Source organism: Telmatherina bonti (genome assembly GCF_933228915.1).
Source record: "Telmatherina bonti genome assembly, chromosome: 21".
Lineage (NCBI taxonomy): Eukaryota > Metazoa > Chordata > Actinopteri > Atheriniformes > Telmatherinidae > Telmatherina > Telmatherina bonti.
Window position 1 is genome coordinate 5,221,042 of NC_136630.1, and position 21,423 is coordinate 5,242,464.

Below are 21,423 nucleotides of genomic sequence, written 5' to 3' on the forward strand. Positions count from 1 at the left end.
ACCCTACATGGATGTTCTTGCTGCATGCATGGAGGAGCAGGAGCGTCAGAACAGGGTCTGATGCAGAAATCTGCTGCCGGTGTCGTCAGCTTTCAGCCAGAACGGATCGAAATCCATTTGTTGGGACAATAAGAAGGTTTTCGCCGAGGATCCCCACGAGAGCTTTCATAACTATGCATCTGTAAAAAAGCCGCGTGCACATTGTACTGCTTTGCTTTAATATGCATGTGTGTGTTCATGCAGACAGTGTTTCTGTATGTGGCGCTCTGTGGGAACACGGCGGGAAACGCGGGACGGAATCCGACTCGGTGGTCTTCCCACCATGTTGGCTGGAAACGCTGCTGCAGTTTTCCTACCAGCTTGGCTCTTCTGTTTTTCTTTTCCTGAACTACAGGATGCAGAAATGAATTTGTGTAAATGTTATATTTATTTGTTGTACTTCAATCTATTCAGATAAACCTAAATTAGATTGATTAGTAATTTGATTTTGAACTAGTTTTATTTATCAAGTCAGTGTTTTTTAAATCATGACTTTATAACAAAACATTGAAAATCACTTCGTATTTTTTCTCCAAAACTACAGAATCTACAGCATCTTCTTAAAAATATGTATTTGTACAAATAAAATCTAACTAAATATCTGAAATAATATGTTCGACTAAAGAAAATAACTTCAACAATTCAACATTATTTCTGCAAATGGCTTCATGCGTTCATGGCTGATGAGAATAAAACACCCATTACACATTAAAATGATAACATATATATGGATTTCTCTTAAAATTCTGACCCAGATGCTGAAATGTTGCATTCAAATGTTTATTTCTAAGAGTATGATGGTGATTAGTGAGACTATGGAAGGTTCAGAGAGCCAGTCCAGTCTGTAATTCTTCATGTCAGTAGAGTCCACAGACCAGAACTTGGAGGAAATTAGCAGTGAAAAACATCCACACAGAAGAAGAAGCCATCGTGTGAGCGTGCATGCTGGTTGTTATGTGCATGATGCCTTTACTTTACTGGAGAAAAGAGAAATGAACTGTTTCCCTGCACCGGTCCATGTCACCAGGGGAGCCGCCCATGCTTCCATGATCGGGAATCAAACCGGTCGAACTGAAGGCAGAGGCTGAAAGTTATTGTTTCTGTTGCACTTTTAGGTTTTTGAGACCTAAAGTCGGCTGGATGTGTTCATCAGAGCAGAAAAACTTTGAATTACTTAAAAAAAAAAAACAGTTTATCGTACTAATACTTGGTTTCAGGGAAGCTGAAGATGTTTGTTGTTTAGAAATGTAAAAGTTGTCAAACGTTTCCACATGTTTTCCTTTATTTTCTTTTTTAATAAATAACTTTAATGGTGCTGTTGTTTTATTCTTGGCTGCTCAACAGCGTTCAGCTTTTTCTAAATCTACTTAATAAAAGTTTATTCCTCTCTTTTCATCACTGATACAAACTGTTTCCATTGGGAATTCCTAAACAACATTTTCTTACATTTTTATTTACTTTATTTTATTTATTTGTTCCCAAAAACTCCAGCAGAAAAACTTTGTTCTATGCTGAATTTTGAATAAATTTCAAGAATATTTTGGTAATTTGGCAAATATAAATATGTAGTGTGTACTCACACTGAGGCCTACTTTGTTTTATAACTCCTGTGAGTTTTAACAAGGCTGCAGATGACTTTATGATGTCCGACCCATCGGTAAGACGCTGCTCCTGATAGGTTACCGAGTCATCTGCTCTTCTTCTCTCTGCGCAGCAGAAACAACCTCCACCATGAAATCTGTAATGTTGGTATAAAATGCATTTTTAATGCAAAGTTAATTCAGTTTTAATGACCCCGATGTGCCGTACACAACCTAATCTAACTTTATATAACAGCCGCTTGTCCTAGAAAGTTTATTCTACATCTGAACTGCACACGTCCTGAGTGTGTATCAACACACACATAAAACATGTTTTTGTTCGTGTCCTGGTACATGGAAACAAAACGACACACTCATAAAAGCAACTTTCATTAGTTTATAGAGATAAAAAAGTTGAGGATTATGTACGAAGTTCCCGTGAGATCCCAGTCTCTCCACAACGCTTTATTACGCAACAAACGCTGCAGGAACTTTTGTTTCGCCTCCAGTCTTTCTGACACACTGATTCAGCTTCGTACTCATATAATATACGATAAAGTCCTTAAATTTCCTCCCAACTATTCTGATCTGAAACACTCAGCTAGGCACAGCCAGACGGAGACGCTTCGCCGGACTGCTGACTGTAAATTCTTCTATCAAGCCGACGACTCGTGTTAGAGATCTGGTGACTGTGGAGGCCGTTGGAGGACAGTGAACTCATCGAGACTCATCAGACCAGGAACGTTTCTCCATCTTCTATTGTCCAGTCTGGGTGAATTGTAGCCTCAGTTTCCTGTTCTTACTGACAGGAGGGAACCCGGTGTGGTCTTCTGCTGCTGGAGACCATCTGCTTCCAGGCTGGACGGGTTGTGTGTTCAGATGGTGATGTTCTGCAGATGTTGGTTGGAACCAAGCGGCAACCTCCGGCGGTTAAAAGTGAAGCCTATGTGGAAGTGCATAAAACTGCAGTTCCCCCTTCATCCACTAGGGGCTGCAAAACAGAGCAAATCCCCATAGACTCCCATGTTAAAAAGACCAACTTCACAGCAGAAATAAACATGTTCACAGCAGAAATAAACATGTTTACAGCAGAAATAAACATGTTTACAGCAGAAATAAACATGTTTACAGCAGAAATAAACATGTTTACAGCCTGGTTCAAAAATCCATTTTCGTTTTAATAGGTCAGGTTTACCTTCATGACAACTGTGGGGGGAGTGAATTTTTTTCTAACTCGTCTTTTAAAGTAATTTAATCTCGAAGTTCAGCAAATGTAGGGGTGTGTCCTTTTGATTGACAGGTACCCAATCTCTGGCTCCACGTAAGAAGAACGTAGAACAACTGCGGTTTTTAGCTGGTTAACTTGGATTTAGCCCGCTAACCTCCGTTAGCTGGTTAGCTCCTGTTATCGCCGAGTTAGCTCGGTTAGCTTTTAGCAACAGAAAGCTCCAAGTTCGCTCGATGTCAATCATCCACCATGACGCTTGCAGCCCTCCTCTCAGCTCCACCTCTTTGGCCATATTTGTATTTTCTTGGCGAGACGACACGCATGCCCCTGCCAAAATGGCGATGGTAGGAACCGCCCACCGAGCTTCAATTCAGCTCTTCAGTAACCTACGGGTGACGTCACGGAGGCTCCGCCCATCTTTTTATAAACAGTCTATGGTTGGAAACCTTCCTTTTTCTTTTCCATCATCTCCAACCAGTCTTCCCAGTCTGCTCTGACATCAACAACTGGATGTTTTCTCTTCTTCAGACCTTCTCTAGAAACCCTGGAGATGGTTGTGTGTGAAAATCCCAGTAAACACTCAGACATGCCACGTTCAGAGTCACTAAAATCTCTGAAGGAGCTCAGACTAAACTAAGCTACTGAGATATCCCGAGAGTTGGTTTGATGCGCCGCTTTTCCGTGATTGATTCCCACTCAGATCGCTTGATTTCAGATTCATCAATCTTTATTCCTTTGCAAGAATCTTGTTGTTGTGGTCCTATTCCCTGGATCAGCACCTGATCTTCATCTGGGCAATCAGCAACAGCACTACTTAACACCTGCTCATCCTGCTGTTCATCGCCAGATTGTTGAATGCCCTGCGGTACAACTCTCCAAGATTCTTTCCGGTGTTAATCACAGATTGATAACTTGTGTGTTTATCCCTGTCAGAGATCCTGCCTGCACGCCCGAGTGCTGCCCTGCTGCCTGCCTGCTTCCCAGCCAGCCTGGTTTGCCTCCCCACTTGTCTGCATGCCGGCTAACCTGTCTCCCGCATCCTCCTTGGAAAGAACCCGACTACAGAAAGGAATAAAATAAAGTGTTGTCTGGAACTCCGAGCTGAGTCTGCATGTGAATGCCACGCACTTAACGTCAGCATAACACTTGTGGCGTATACACGTTTAATCGCGCCCTGTGCCAAACATCTACCCAACCAGTGACGCGTTCCCCCTGTATGCGTCACCTGCCCAGGTAACAATACAGCGCCCCCTAACAGCACCAATGAGAACATTCATTCATTCATTCATTTTCCGAACCGCTTATTCCAATTCAGGGTCGCGGGGAAGCTGGCTTTGGGCGACAGGCAGGGTACACCCTGGACAGCTCGCCAGTCCATCGCAGGGCCACACACAGAGAGACTAACAACCACACTCATGCTCACACACACTCCTAGGGGCAATGTAGAGTGACCAATTAACCTATCATGCATGTCTTTGGATGGTGGGAGGAAGCCGGAGTACCTGGAGAGAACCCACGCATACACGGGGAGAACATGCAAACTCCACACAGAAAGGCCACTGACCAAACCAGCCAAGGATCGAACCAGCAACCTTCTTGCTGTGAGGCCACAGTGCTAACCACTGCGCCACCGTGCAGCCCAGAAGAGTGGCCTCCCAACTTCTGAGGTCTTCCACATACTACCCAATGAGAACACAGTTAAACAATTTGGCTCCTATATTCTCCTTTTCTCCTCATTCTGATGCTCAGTTTGAACTCCAGCAAGTCGTCTTGCTCTGCGTTGCTGCCATGTGATTGGCTGGTTACATATTTATGTTGAACAATGTCCAGTAAGTGTATAAACGTACTCTTTCCACCGTTTTAATGAGCTTTTAGCTGATTCCGGAGCAGTCATGTTCATCTCTGTCCACGTTTCTGTTAAATCTACCCATAAAAATAAATTACATTCCAATTAAACGACGTTGAGTAATTTTCATGAAGAAGAAAAAGCTGAACGTTTCCATTCTGCAGAGTTCCTTCGGCTGCAGCATCTTTCTGTGCTGCAGGAAAACAAGACTCTTTCTTCCAGCACGCTTCCTGGCAGCAGGATGGTGTTGCCTCAAAATAACCCCCGTGTGTGCGTTGAAGGTGTTGAGGTGCATGTCAGCCGGCATTAACAGTTTCAGCACGACAGCCAGGCTCGGTGACAATAAGGTGCTGAGATATTCAAGACTGTGGCTAAACACGGGGATCTCCTGACGGCGGGTAAAATATAAAACAATCTCAGCTGTAAAGATAGAAAGTGCAGCTACGTTGTATATCTGAGGTTCTACTTGAGATTATCTTCCCACAAGGTGATGAATGACTAAATCAATATCTCATGCAGGGGGTGGGAGTGATGTAACATGTGGGAAAAAATAGACATAGGAATACTTTCCAGTGCCAGATGACTTGACCTTGGCCTGAACAGATGTATGCCAGCCTTTCCAGAAGCACACACTCAGCTCATCCTCACCGCTTTCATACATTACCGCTTACGTTAACAGTTTTAATGACATCTGGGATTAATTTGCTGCCGCGGGACGTTGCTTCATCTGCTGTTTTTAAAGGTACTGATGGCGGGGCATTTGGAGTTCACTGTCACAGGAGAAACGGCGAACATGCTGGTGACCCCACAACAATCCTGCAGGATCAAGTGCTCGGCAGAGACACAAAGGCCTGGGAGAACAGCGGCTATTGTCAGCAAGGCTGGAGAGGTTCCAGGAAAGCAGCAGAGAGAGATGGAACCAGGCAGAAGACTGCTACGGGGAAAGGACTTCCTCTCACAGATATGATGTTTTCTTCTTTTTTTTCAGATGAGGAGAAAAGATGAGGGAATGCGTCGCTGTGGTCGGGAGCGTGAAGGTCACTCCGCTGTCGGATTGGACGAAATTGACTGAAACTGAGCAATGAAACTGTCGCCGTGAGGAGTTCTGGCGGGGGTGTTTGTCATTGTGAGGGGGAAGGAAATGGGCTAATAATAGCAGAGAAAGTAATCAGATCTTTAAGTGAAAGTACGACTGTAATCTGATCTGAAAATGTGCCGACCACCCACAAACATCGCTTCATTTCTAACCTCATCTCAGTGAAAACTTCAGTCGCTTCATCCGGTAACAGCAGACATCGGGCCGTGTGGAGCGACCCAGACATCCCCGTCCCCAGCTCCTCCTTGGGGACCTCGAGGCATTTTCCAGGCCAGAAGGGAAACATCAATCCTCCAGTGTATTCTGGGTCTTTGTGTCCCAAGAGCGAGTTGGTGCAGCTGGTAATCTCAGCCCCCTCCCCCCGAAGTTCGCCTGCTGCCCGACCTCCATATTTCCTCCCTGCAGGTGGTGAGTCTGCTTGATGAGACATCTCATGGCGTCTTCACGTTGAGCCCATCTGAAACCCACAAGTCCCCGGCGGCTGGCTTCAGGGATTGCTGGGGTTCCCCCTTTTTGGGGGGGTTTGAGGTTGCTCTGGTAAAAACTTAATGGGGTCATCGAATCGCACTTTGTTTGACCCCTGCTCTGATTGGACAACGTCATATAAGGACTAACATGACACACGTGACGCCTGAACGGCCAGGTTTCATCAAACCGAGGCTGAAAAGATGTGACTAAACAGAACATGACATCTTTTTGATACTGCTGTTCACACATCCCTCACAGAGAATTATTACACCCATATACAAACATGACCTCTTCATTTGGTAGTCGTTCAATCGCTTCACAAAATCTGATCAGTCGATCATGTTGCAGCATCTCCATGTAGACGTGGTGGGGTTCAAGCTAAGCACTAGAAAGAAAGGTCTGAATGTTTACTGGAACTTTAACACACAGCCATCCACTGGAAAGTATCCAGTAAAAACCAGTTTGTCTGGACCACAATGTCTGGTTGATGTCAGATTTCTGCCACTCTAACAAAACGGCAAACACCGATTCACTGACAGATACATTTCTTCATTAATTGCTGATCATTCGGATGGAAATCGGCAAAAATGCAAAAACTAAAAAAGAAAATAAAAAAACACAAATACGCCAGACCTTATTATAACATCACCTAAGCATACAGGCTAAGAGCCGATGCAAAAGATCCAACGTGTGTTTTTTCCTCCAAATGGTTCATTTTCACTACGGACAATGTGGACAAATCCTGTAAAACTACTGTTTTGTAAACAAAGGTATCGCTGCAAACCAGTTAGAGGTGGAGTTTAACATTGTTTTGCATTGGCCGTTTTACAGCAGCCATGGAAACCCCCCCCGCAAAAAAAACCCTAGCATTTTTGCCGCTGGAGAAACGGAAACTGCCGCGGTTTTTCCAGTTACAGGATCAGTAATTACCATTTGCAGTTTTTAGATCTTGGCGTCTCTCATCGCAGTCGCTCTGCAACTGGTTTAAAGTGTGGAGAAAGTGTATAGAGCCGTACGATTGGCTGAAAGCAAACACACCTGGTTAACTGATGAATCGGTTAACCAGTAAATTTGACTGACAGATTTATCAACCAATGGTGACATATATACTACAGGTGATGAGGTGGAACGGGAGATTCTCATGATGATGTGGTGGAACAGAAGATTCTCATGGTGATGAGGTAGAACGGGAGATTCTAATGATGACGAGGTGGAACGGGAGATTCTCATGATGATGTGGTGGAACAGAAGATTCTCATGGTGATGAGGTAGAACGGGAGATTCTCATGATGATGTGGTGGAACAGAAGATTCTCATGGTGATGAGGTGGAACGGGAGATTCTCATCATGATGAGGTGGAACGGGAGATTCTCATGGTGATGAGGTGGAACAGAAGATTCTCATGGTGATGAGGTGGAACAGAAGATTCTCATCATGATGAGGTGGAACGGGAGATTCTCATCATGATGTGGTGGAACAGAAGATTCTCATGGTGATGTGGTGGAACAGAAGATTCTCATCATGATGAGGTGGAACGGGAGATTCTCATCATGATGAGGTGGAACGGGAGATTCTCATCATGATGAGGTGGAACAGAAGATTCTCATCATGATGAGGTGGAACGGGAGGTTCTCATCATGATGAGGTGGAACGGGAGGTTCTCATCATGATGAGGTGGAACGGGAGATTCTCATCATGATGAGGTGGAACGGGAGATTCTCATGGTGATGAGGTGGAACAGAAGATTCTCATGGTGATGAGGTGGAACAGAAGATTCTCATGGTGATGAGGTAGAACGGGAGATTCTCATGGTGATGAGGTGGAACGGGAGATTCTCATGATGATGAGGTGGAACGGGAGATTCTCATCATGATGAGGTGGAACGGGAGATTCTCATCATGATGAGGTGGAACGGGAGATTCTCATGGTGATGAGGTGGAACAGAAGATTCTCATGGTGATGAGGTGGAACAGAAGATTCTCATCATGATGAGGTGGAACGGGAGATTCTCATCATGATGTGGTGGAACAGAAGATTCTCATGGTGATGAGGTAGAACAGAAGATTCTCATGGTGATGTGGTGGAACAGAAGATTCTCATCATGATGAGGTGGAACGGGAGATTCTCATCATGATGAGGTGGAACGGGAGATTCTCATCATGATGAGGTGGAACGGGAGATTCTCATGGTGATGAGGTGGAACGGGAGATTCTCATCATGATGAGGTGGAACGGGAGATTCTCATCATGATGAGGTGGAACGGGAGATTCTCATCATGATGAGGTGGAACGGGAGATTCTCATGGTGATGAGGTGGAACAGAAGATTCTCATGGTGATGAGGTGGAACGGGAGGTTCTCATCATGATGTGGTGGAACAGAAGATTCTCATGGTGATGAGGTAGAACAGAAGATTCTCATGGTGATGTGGTGGAACAGAAGATTCTCATCATGATGAGGTGGAACGGGAGGTTCTCATCATGATGAGGTGGAACGGGAGATTCTCATGGTGATGATGTGGAACGGGAGATTCTCATCATGATGAGGTGGAACTGGAGATTCTCATCATGATGAGGTGGAACTGGAGATTCTCATCATGATGAGGTGGAACTGGAGATTCTCATCATGATGAGGTGGAACTGGAGATTCTCATCATGATGAGGTGGAACGGGAGGTTCTCATCATGATGAGGTGGAACGGGAGATTCTCATCATGATGAGGTGGAACGGGAGATTCTCATCATGATGAGGTGGAACGGGAGGTTCTCATCATGATGAGGTGGAACGGGAGATTCTCATGGTGATGATGTGGAACGGGAGATTCTCATCATGATGAGGTGGAACTGGAGATTCTCATCATGATGAGGTGGAACGGGAGATTCTCATCATGATGAGGTGGAACGGGAGATTCTCATCACGATGAGGTGGAACGGGAGATTCTCATCACGATGAGGTGGAACGGGAGATTCTCATCATGATGAGGTGGAACTGGAGGTTCTCATCATGATGAGGTGGAACAGAAGATTCTCATCATGATGAGGTGGAACGGGAGATTCTCATCATGATGAGGTGGAACTGGAGATTCTCATCATGATGAGGTGGAACAGAAGATTCTCATCATGATGAGGTGGAACGGGAGATTCTCATCATGATGATGTGGAACGGGAGATTCTCATCATGATGAGGTGGAACGGGAGATTCTCATCATGATGAGGTGGAACGGGAGGTTCTCATCATGATGAGGTGGAACGGGAAATGGAGCAGTCCGTGTTTGTTTATTAAAACTTGTTTTAACCGGATGAAACCAAACATTTCATCCTTGACACAAAAATCTTTGCTTAAAATCTTGTTGAACACAATCTGAAACTTGTCTTCTGCCCCCCTAACAGACACCAGGAAGCAGATGATCACACTAAACTTTTCATTTTCAATGAATCAGGCTTTAAAGGGGTTAGCAGTTGATTTTAGCTGAAAGAAATCTGTTTTGAATGACAAATAGGAATAAAAATGTCACCAAATGAAAAATCCAACAAGTCCAAGTATCTTAAATGTGTCGCGGCAGAGAAGATGCATTTTCTGTTTCACACAACCAGGTTGTTTCTTTGCTGCCAGTCTTGAGGGAGTTGCTGTTGGAGACAAGAGATGACTAAAGCTTGTACAAGGAGGTGAGTTGAGTCCCTGACCGATCTGTGAAGTCTTTCACATGAGCTCCGCCGAAGCGCCGAGTGAAGAGGAATAACGGGCTCTAATCTGAACTCTGAAGCAACCGTTTGGCAGCTTAAACCCTGTTCAAGATGGAATATTATCATTCCTTCTAGCTGAAATTTAATCCAAGTTGGATTAAGATGAAAAAGCTTCTTTAATAGAGTAATAAGACAGATTTGCTGTTTAATATGTGATGAAGTCCTGAAACAAAAGCACGGAAACCACCCTTCAGGGTATGGAACTACCGAGCGTTGCGGACATGTTTTCTGTTGTTACGCTCCTGTTTTCAACTCAAGCTTGATGGAAAAAGTGTTCAACCTTCACATTTATCGGTGTTAACATGAGGAATGTCTTCGCTCTCCAGCTCCTCACGCCTGCCAGACATCTTACAGGCGTAATGAAGAGTAATTGTAACAGCAGGTTATGTCAGGCAGGTCGCTGCTGCTGAAGGACATAAACAGCTCTTACCACCAGTACGAGGATCATGGGGCCTTGGTAGATGTAGTCGGTGTACACGCCAGCCTTCTTCCCGAACCAGCACCTAAACAACAACAACAACAGCATCCAGTCATCAGTAACTCATCTCTACATCAGCTTTCCCCAAGCTGGGGGTCACAACCAAAGTTTCAGGGGGTCACCAGTTCATTAAAAATAAAAAAACAGTTTACATTTATCAAACAACTTTGGACTTTTTGAAGTAGAATTACAGCGTTGCAGCAGGATTGTCCAAAAGTCCTGCAGATGTGTCCCTGCTACATCCAGTGGATCCAACAGCCTATGAAGTTCTGCACAACAACTGATTAATCAGGTGTGTTGCAGCAGGGACACATAGAAAACCTGCAGGGTGGTGGCTCTCGAGGACGCCCCTGCATTAAAGCAAAGACATTAATCTGTGGAATTAACTCATTCATTTTTTTTATTCATACAAAAATCCTAAAAATCCAAATTTGGCATTAACTCTGCCGTTAAAGTGGATTTTCAGCATATGGACTCTTGTTAACATAATCCACTAAAACCCACTTCATCCTCTATTTAGATTCTGACGTGACCACTACGCGTGTCATGTTGGTGGTCGTGTTTAGGAGCCGCTGCTTGGAACCAGTCAGACTGGGAACCAGACTGGGTCCAGGACCGCAAGTCGGTCGTACTGGTCGAGGTGTGAACGTGCAGTGGGCTTGTCGGCCACACCAGGAAGCTCATTGTTCTGTTTTGTCTGAATTTCCTGAAGCTTCAGCATGTTCTGGTGCCGGCAGACGGCTGAAAAACTTCACTGCAACTTTTCCTCCTGTCGTTCTGGTGTTTCTGATCAGACGCCTTTCCAATCACACCCAAGCGGCAACCTCCGGCGTTTAAAAGTGAAGCCTGTGAGGAAGTGATTTCTGCAGTTCCCCCTTCATCCACTAGGGGCTCCAAAACAAAGCGAATCTCCATAGAATCCCATGTTAAAAAGACCAACTTCACAGCAGGAATAAACATGTTTACAGCAGGAATAAACATGTTTACAGCAGAAATCAACATGTTTACAGCAGGAATAAACATGTTTACAGCAGAAAGGAGGAAGGGGGGAGTGAATTTTTTTTCTAACTCGCCCGTTTAAAAGTAATTTAATCTTGAAGTTCGGCATATTTAGGAGCGTTTCCGTTTGATTGACAGGTACCTGATCTCCCGCTTCAGAAAGAAGAACAGCCGCGGTTTTTAGCCGGTTAACAGTGTACTTGGCTTTAGTTCGTTAGCTAGTTATCGTCTGTTAGCTTCAGGTTAGCATGATTAGCTCTTAGCTGCCGGCAGGTCAGAGTTCGCTAGATGTCAATCATCCACCATGACGCTCACAGCCCGCCCTCTTTTCCCATTTTAGTATTTTCCGGGAGAGACGACATGCTTGAAGGTGATGGTAGGAACCGCCCACCGAGCTTCAATTCAGCTCTTCAGAAACCTACGGGCGACGCCACGGAGGCTCCGCCCATCGCTACAGTCTTTGGTCTGGACTGTCGTCCACCGCAGGAGGATGGAAATATGTCTAAACAAGACGAAGACATGTCGATGTCCGGATGTGGGGTTTGTGTTGGCTGGCTCCTGGTGTGGATGGATCCCAAAGATATTGTTTCCCCACATCAGTGTCAAGTCAGATATTTATCACTTAATTTTATATTTTATCTTGTTTATTTAATAAACCTGTTTTCAGCTAAAGAGACAGTAGTCAGGTGTTGTTGGGAGGGGGAAGGGGTTGCTGTCTGTCCTTGTGTGTGGAAGAATGTCTTGTTATCAACTTTTTGTGTGTGAATGTTTATTTTTAATCTTTATGACTTGGTTTTTATCTTGTAAAGCACGCTGTGTTGCCTGTGGCATGAAAAGTGCTCAAGAAATTAAATTTGATTTGGTTTTATTTCTGGTTTCCTGTTTTATTTTGTGGTTTTCCTTGTTTCGTTCCGTCGTGTATTGCTTCCTGTTTTGCCTGCCATTCGTTAGTTCACCTGGTATTATTTAGTCCATTTAATCCACCCGTGTCTTGTTCCGTTTCTGCGTAAATATAGGACTTGGTTTCAGTTCCCTTTTGTCAGTTTATTTGTTGGAGTTCTTCCCCAGCTTATTAAATTACAGTTGTCAGCATTTTCTCTGGCTCCTTCCTCTCCATCCTGCATTTATGTCCACATCTTCACCACCACTTCATGACAGTAGAGTCAGTTTTTGTGGCCACTCTCACTTAAAATTCCTTCTAACTAAATGAGACAAGGCATTTTTATAGAACTATTTTCATTAAACGTAGATGTGTTTACAGTTTAATGACGGCCTGTGTAGATTCCCAGACACCATCCTGGTTATAATGGAAGTCCAGCCGTCCTTATTGAGGCTCTGGTGGTTAGTTTACCCACGCTGGCTTTGTAAGACTCCAACCAAAACGAAGCACAGCCATGTAAACGACCCTGTTTTATTTACAGCTTGAAGCTGTTCTTCATCATATTTTCGTTTGCAGTTGATAATCTTCTCCATGTGGATGTTTCTGTTCCGTCATTTTGCATGTCCCAGTACCGCAGACATCTGTTTGTGGTGGTTTTTGCAGCTAAGTGGTATCTGTGGTACTCATTTCAATCGATCCATGATTATTTTATGTCTCATTGCTTAACTTTTGGATTTCTTCTCAGTACTTCTGAACCTTATCTGGTGATGTTTCAGTGTTGTGCAGCTTTTCTGTGGGATGTTTTGTAAGTAAAAACGACATCGCCACTGCTTCTCCGTTATGCTGTTCCAGGTCGACCTGCTCAGGCGACATGCAACATGATGAGCGCTGCATTTCAGGATTTCTTCAGTGTTCTTATTGGTGAACTTTTATTTGTCTTTTTTAAATGATCTGTTTAATGAAGTTTTTTTCTCGTAGTTGCAAAAGTAGAAAAATGAGCATAAAAAGTCTCGACCTCCTCCCCTACAAACGCCTTCGCTAACTGTTCAGAGTAAACAGAATCCTTTAGTGTTTCAGCAAATACAAACATATGTATAGTTGTACAAATTATATCATCAGCATCAATAATAAAACTTATGTTTGTTGATATTTAAGAAGATTTTAACCAACGTGACATTTACAGTTTCTGAGACATTCTGCATCACTTTCTGGTAAAAACTCTGCGTTAAACCACGTTGGACACAATCTGGTCCGTGTCTGCCTCCTAACAGACACCAGGGAGCAGAAAAAACCCCACACTTTAATAATTTCACTTATCAGGTGGTAAAAAATTGTAAATACACCAACCAAAATGTGGTCATTTAAAAAAAAAAAAATTGTTAAAAGTTAACCTAGAACCTAGAAAATAAAGACAAGAATTCAAAAGAAAACATTTCAGTTCAGAGAGATCCAGCATTCAGTCCCCTGCACAAAGGCCAGAAATGAAGACTTTTTCACACAAATAATCTCTTCAAAAGCAGAAAATATTTTTCAACTTCCAGCTTGTCTCTTGGTTAAATCTCTCCACTTTCTCCATTAGAGGAAACACTGAGCGAATGCTTCACATTCAGCACAAAGCAGGAGCTGAATTTATGTTTTTATCAGGAAGATGGAGAGCAGGTATTACCTTCAGAATGGCCTCAAAGAAAAACAGCTTGATTTAGAGGTGTGTGTGCAGCAGCTGTGGATGAATGTGCAGAAAAACGTTTGCAGATTTATTTAAACTTTTTCTAAAGCTGCAATTTTAACATAAAAAAAACGAAGCTGCTCAAGTTTCAAATCTGTTTTGTTTCTTCGGCATTGAACAACGTGAAACATTCAGCTCGAGTCTTCCTCTGGTCCACACCTTTAAATCACAGCTGACAGATTTATCAGGCAAGCAGCTTTTAGGCTGAAAATAATTTGGACAAATGAGGGAAGCTGTTCAGCTGTTATTGCTTATGTACGCTCCGCTCCTGAAGCTGTGGTAAAACAGGTATGCTGGCATGGCTCTGCATCTGCCTCCACTTAAACTGACACTAACCTCAGGCAGATGCATCCGTCTCTGGGGACTTGCAACAGGAAAAACTAATGTCCTCACATTAGAAAATAAGCTAAAGCAACGTCAGACTGCAGCTGGAGAAAAAGAGTAACAAGTGAATCGTTTGTTCTGTTATCAGGAAAACTGGGATCATTAATTCACCTGTGTTGAAAGTTTTATGAAGTCTTAACTTGCCTCTGATTGCTGCCTTCCTGTTGGCGTTGACGACGTACAACAGCTCCTCTGAGCTGAAATAAAAAGGTTTTTTGACACCTCTAATTGGATTGAGTGACACGAAGGACAGAAGGAAAATCCAAAGAGGTCAGTGCAGATCTTAGAAAGAGATCAAAGATTCAGACTGTCGGGGAAAGCTTTCGGAGCCATTTCTTTGCCAGATTAATAATTCATCAGTACAAGTTACTCCAGCGGTACTGTCTCTGCCAAGGTCTGGAAGAAGACCCAGTCTGTTCGCCCTGAGCTTGTCTGAAACGAGCCAGTAACCACCGAGGATCAGGTCTGCCACGAACAGACGGCTGCTGGAACGAAACCCTCCCTGTCTACAGCCAAACCAATGTAGCTGTTGCCACATTCTTAGAGCCTTTTGCCACAAACTCCACACCTTCAAGGTCGAACAGCGCTTTGCTTTGTTTGTTCCCACTTTAACAAACCAGAGCAGACTGCATGGGGGATAACAGAAACAACAGATACTTAAGCAATGGCATGTTTACAACCACACGTTAAATTCAGTATGATCCAACAGAGTTTGTTACTCTTTTCTATCTGGTAACAACTTATGTAGCCTGAAAAATGCTAACAGTTTGCTCCGAAATTAAGCTGTGTGACAACGTGTAGCAGCCATATAGTCTCTATAAAAGATGGATGGAGTCTCCGTGACGTCACCAGTAAGCAGTTCCTACTGTCACCATCTTGGCAGGGGCATGCATGCCGTCTCTCCTCGAAAATACAAAAATGGGCAAAGAGGCAGAGCTGAGAGGGGGGCTGTGAACGTCAGGGCAGATGATTGACGTCTAGCGAACATCCGTGAGCTAACCATGCCAACCCGAAGCTAACAGGTGCTAACCAACTAACGGGCTAAAGCTAAGTCACGTTGTTAACCAGCTAAAAACTGCAGTTGTTCTACGTTTTTTGTTTTTTTTTAACTTGAAGCAGGAGATTGGGTACCTGTCAATCAAAAGGACACGCCCCTAATTATGGCTATTTTTCGAGGTGAAATTACTTCTAACAGTTGTCATGAAACTAAACCTGACCTATGAACCTAAAGTGTTTCTAACATGTTTATTTCTGCTGTAAACATGTTTATTTCTGCTGTAAACATGTTTATATCTGCTGTGAACATGTTTATTTCTGCTGTAAACATGTTTATTTCTGCTGTAAACATGTTTATTTCTGCTGTAAATATGTTTATTTCTGCTGTGAAGTTGGTCTTTTTAACATGGGAGTCTATGGGGATTTGCTCTGTTTTGCAGCCCCTAGTGGATGAAGGGGAAACTGCAGTTTTATGCACTTCCGCATAGGCTTCACTTATTACCGCCGCAGGTTGCCGCTTGGTGGCGGCATTAAAGCTCCAGAACATTTAAGAACATCACCTTTGCATCTGGAGTTTATGCCATGTCTGAAAACACAAACTGGATGGAAACTGGTGCACCAACGTCATTTTACAGTACAGCGGTGGTAGTATCATGGTCTGCTACTGGGACTGCTAGATGGTAGCCAGCTGCATTTCCATCACACTTTTTTGCTAAATAAAAACAACATTTCTACAATTTTGACCAACTACAACTGCGATTTTCAGATATCTTCCTTTTTTTTATCATTTCTAAAAAGAATTTCTGTCACCTCCTCCGTCCACACATCCATCTTTGCTTGAAACCAACTGGTCATGTGACCTTCTACGTCACAAAAAACCAGAAAAACTGTTTCCATTACACCTCTGCGATATACTTTTACATCAAAACGTCTGAAAAAAAACCCTCATGAGAACGTAAAAACGTTTTAGCAATGTTTGAGAGGTTTTTTAAAAAGTGTACTATTACTAGTTTTATATTGTGACATTTAGGCTTCGGGGTGATGGAAACACAGCTACTGTTGGCCCTTGAGCAGGGCAGCTAACCCAGCTCTACTACTTCCCCTGGGCACAGAAACATGGTCCGTGGTACATCTAGAGATGGGTCAGAGTCTGATTTTCCTCTCAGGATTAATACAGTAAAAATGATTATTATTAGATTGGACAAATGAAGTTAACAGGTTAAGTTTGTTCTGAGAGCGAGGTGACGCCTCAACCCCACCTTTAATCACCTGGACCCCATCCTTCCCCATCCTCTTCAGTTCTGTTCCCATCACTCCCAGTTGCTGTCTTTTTGTCCAACCTTCCATTTTCCAGCCAGCCTTTCTCCCCATCTTCTCATCCCTTACCCCCCCCCCCCATTTTCCTTTTCTCTTCTTCTTCCTTCCATCTACCTTTGTTCTTTTGTATTCTTTTTTTCCTTTACTCTCTCATTCCTCCCTCATTGTTTGTTTTCCATTGTGTTTGTCCAGTTTTCCTTTCCCTTCTCTCTTTTATCTTCCAGGTACAACCTGGGGGCGGGTTCCTGAAGATCCCAGATGCCAACCCCAACAGGAGTCCCCCAGATGGGCTGACGACCTTGCCGTCCCAGATGTCCACTCCACATCCTCCTTCCTTCAACCTCACATCACTGTGGCATGGCCATTGCTCGCCAAGTGGATGGAAGAATGAAGGATTACCCCAAAACACAAACGGTGAGTTGTGTGCACACTTGGACGCAACAGGGTGATGGGTGGTAAGGAGGAAAACCTTTTAGACTTCACAGCTGTACAGCTTTACTTTGTTCAAGTACAGCTGTATGCTGTTAAATACCCAGAAAACAAACATTTAAAAGGAATCGCCGCATATCACCGAGGCTTTGCAGAACTTGGAGCATATCTCCAGATGACAGGTAGCAGTTTACCACTTTCCTGCCAAAAACCTATTAAAGCAGCTCCACAGTTGTCAAGTTGCACTTTTAGGTGTGCACTTATTTGGATCTCCCTGCAGACACATCTGTAGCATGTCTCCCACTCGTAGCCATTGCAATACATTCTAATACATTTGGTGTAGTTTGTTTGGAAGGGCACGTGGATGTGACTGAACATTACATGAACACACGTTGTATAAACACGCTGGGTTTTAGCAGGTGCATGATTCGGTGCATCAGCTGTGGTTTAAGCGGTGAGTGAACGCACCTTTCATGGTTTTGAGTAGCTTCTGAAGCTTTATGACACTAAAAATAAGATATGTGAGGCTTTAAATACGTTTGATTTGTTTTTTTTCCAGTTGATTTGTTGACATCAGTCCTTTTCTCTTTTGTGAACATCATCAGGCAATTTCCAAACTTGTGAAAGAAGACCAAGCTCTTCCAATCAAAGTGAAAATGGTTTCTGGGCTGATACTTAATAAACAGTGTTCTACAATGCTAATGTGATTACCACATAATTAATAGACTTTCATCTCCTTAATGTAATTCTGTTTGGCATTGCTCTTTTCCTTTTATCAGCAAGCTAGGAAAAATAAAACAGGTTTGGTTTTGAATATCAAAAACAGTCTCAGAGTCCAGAAAGAGCTTACTTCTCATTGTCGTAGTACAGCTTCCCGACGGCCCACGCCACTATGATGGGGAACGGTATACCTGCGAGGTAAAGGAAAAGACAAAGTGACACATCCTTCTTTCATCTTTCATCTTTCTTTGCTGTTCAAATCTCAAAATCTCTCCAGTGATTTCATGCTGCAATATCAAACCCTTTTTTCAGGCGCAGCTCCTGTCAAGCCGTGTCAAAAGAAATTGTTTTTCATGTGCCGTAATCTAAAGATGCAGGCCAACACTTGTCTCCATCTGACTGTTGCTATCTATGACTACAGAAGCTAATTCTGGTTGAAGATAATGTAGATTCATCTGATGATTTATAGACTTATAAAAGCTTAATAAAGCAGACAAACAGCTATTACTTACTTTGAAATGACACTAACAGGAACACGAGGGCTCTACAAACCATCAAGTCACACAAGTGTCGAGTTTCCTAATCTCTGGAAACTTTCCGCTTCATTAGCCACTTGCTTTCATCAGCGTAAACCGCAGAAAAATCTAGCCACACAGCTTAGATTGATTTGCAAAAATGTGATTTTTTTCTAGTTTTAATCTCTTGTAAAAACCTTACTGACATATCTGCATTTGGAAGCAAAAAGAGAGATCTTGTTTACTTTCTTTTCCACAGCAGTTCTGGGATGTGCTGCCATCTCTTCATGCAGAACTTCACACTGTCCGAGTGGAAACGTAATCCAGCTGACACAATGCAGCTAATTTCAGCAGTGCATAGTTCAACGTGACAGGGGTTTTGTGAACTCTGCACAATACATTTCCCAGCTCCACACAAAATCCTGGTATCACCATGAAGTTTGTTCTCACACTGCTCTACCGAACCCTCACATACCCTTTCTATGGATTAAATGCACACAAACCAACTGGAGGTAATAAACATTCCGGGAGATGCTTTACTATATGGTGTACATGATGTGTTATGTTGCACAATTTACCAACAAAGAGAGAAAAAGAATGAGAAAAACTTTGTATATATGTACGCATAGTGAACAGCACATTGAGGTACTTTAACTGGACTGCTGTCGGTATAAAATCACGGAAACAAAACCGATTAACTGACTAAAGCAGGGGTGTCCGGCTCTGATCCTCAGGGGCCACAATCCTGCAGGTTTTCCATGTATCCCTGCCCCAACACACCTGACTCAAATGAATCAGTCATTGTGCATTTGTTGTTGGATCCATTTCATGTGAGCCAGGTGTGTTGCGGCAAAGATGCAGGACATCGGCCCTTGAAGACCGACTTTGGGCATCCCTGGCCTAAAGTATGTCCATGTGTGAAACAAGTGGCCCTATCTTAGTACTGGACTTTTCCCAGTTTACATATTAAGTCACATATTACATGAACTACAAATAACATAGCTGCCAGTAAAGTGGGAAGATTGACAACTTTTAAGCTCTATATTACAGATTTCTGTATGTTTTGCCTATTTATTTAGAGAAAAATAATATAATAATATCCTCCTCTGAGGTTGTTACGTTTTTCTGTTATGATCTGCATTGTTTACCTCAAAAGATAATTGTTAACATGCAGATGTAATTAAAACTCCTACCCATCTTATCTGGTTGTGCTGGTCCAACTTTAAGAAATCTAATTTAAATTGGACTAACAAGTTTGTATCTTTAAAGTCCAGTTATGTTTGGATAAACACCATATTTATTCTGATGTTTTGGAAACATGCTGTTTGTATGTCACAAACAAATGACCAAGAATACCACACTTTTAAATTTATATGAGACCACTCATTTTGTTCCATTTCATACTTGGCTTTAGTCCAGTAGTAATGTGTTTTCCTTAAAACAAATAAACTGGCATTTTGGTAAATAGGCCTACTTCAATTTAGCTGAGAATGAGAAGGAAATTGATGTCACATAGCTTGCACATCTGCCAAGTATTAGCCAGAGTCAGAAGGCAATCATCTGGGGAAAAAAACAGTCAGCTAAATCATCCATTTTCCCATTGCTGCTTGTGTACTAAGTGAAAGTTGAAACTGATAAAATGTACAGTTTGTCACATGAGATAAGTATAAAGGTTGCAAGCAGATGTATGCAGGACAGTCTGGATATAGCTGTATTACACCGTCTTCAGCTTTTACGCTAACTTTCAGGCACTAGCTCTCAGAGGTGTGTAACCTTTCATCAGATTAACTTTTGTATCACATTTGTTTTATACAGATTTTTTTTTTTAACTTTCCTGTATTTTCATGTAAAAAAAAAAAAAAGACCTCACTACTCTTATAAAATAAACTGACCCATATTCTCCTAAGCATTCATCCCTCCAGGATGATAAAAAGTTAGCTTCACATAAATGTTAAAAGAAACAATGGGGTTTCATTTAACTTTAAGTTAAATTTATTTCCCTATTTCTTTATGGATGAAACAATACAGTGTTTTCAAATTAAACACCAGCCTTGATGCTAATATAGGCTAAATGTAGCTATGTTAGCCAATGCAAATATAAGCTAATTGTAGCTGTATTAGCCAATGTTAATATAATTTAATTGTAGCTATGCTAGCTGATGCTAATATAGGCTAAATGTAGCTATGTTAGCTTATGCTAATATAGACTATAGATTAAATGAAGCATAATTAGCATGTTAGCATAATTGGTGGAGCCTTGGACTCATATATGAGTAGTGTTATTCTCTTCAGGTCCTTTCTATAGCCACATGTATGACTAATCTAAGACAAACTATTAAAGGGGTGCTATTATGGTATTTGGAGTTTTCTGAGCTTTCTACAGTGTTACAGTGTTGAATCCTCATCAGACATGTGAACGACACTGTTTGTTTGAGTTTGAGTTCCAGCACGCTCTCCGTTCGGTTTCCATGGCGACGAAAAACGCGTCGTTTTAGAGAGTTTTTTCTACCTGGAAATCCTTGTGACGTCCCGGGGGATAAGGTTCGGTGATTGGTTACCTTCTACTGGTTAACAAGGGCATGTACAAATACATCAGGTGGGTGGAAAACGTGGGATAAAGTTATTTCCAACGATGGCTGGTGAGTTTACCAAAGAGAGACATCCTGCTGCATTCGTTGCTGTGGGTTGCTGTTTTCCACTTCGTTTTCAGGCTCTGATTCAGGTTCCAACATGTAGGGCTGGATGCTATGTGTTGACATTGTATTTTGTTTTTTTTACTGAGTTCATATCAGCCTAATCCTTCTGTTTATGAGATGTTACAATGACGGCGAAAGCAGGTGCGGTGCGCGCTCCCGATGTAGTGCAGTGGCGGGAGGCGGGGCTTAATGCGGAAGAGTCTCAATCCACTCGTTTTGCCCGCAGGCTGATCTGACAGCCTACGGAGAGGGTCGGTCTGAAGTAAATAAAGCCATTTGTGACAAT

General features: G+C 42.8%; 1 protein-coding gene across 1 annotated transcript in view; it reads right to left on the reverse strand.

The window, feature by feature from the left end:
• LOC306771993 (corticotropin-releasing factor receptor 1-like) overlaps positions 1-21,423 on the reverse strand; it is a gene marked incomplete at its 3' end in the record, with an annotated part of 201,443 nt that overhangs the window by 11,056 nt on the left and 168,964 nt on the right. Inside the window, exons 9-10 of the mRNA XM_079261364.1 lie at positions 18,057-18,117; positions 10,428-10,500 (exon numbers count right to left, since the gene is read on the reverse strand). Of these exons, the coding sequence (XP_079117490.1) occupies positions 10,428-10,500; positions 18,057-18,117 (134 nt within the window). The remainder of the gene's footprint in view (positions 1-10,427; positions 10,501-18,056; positions 18,118-21,423) is intronic.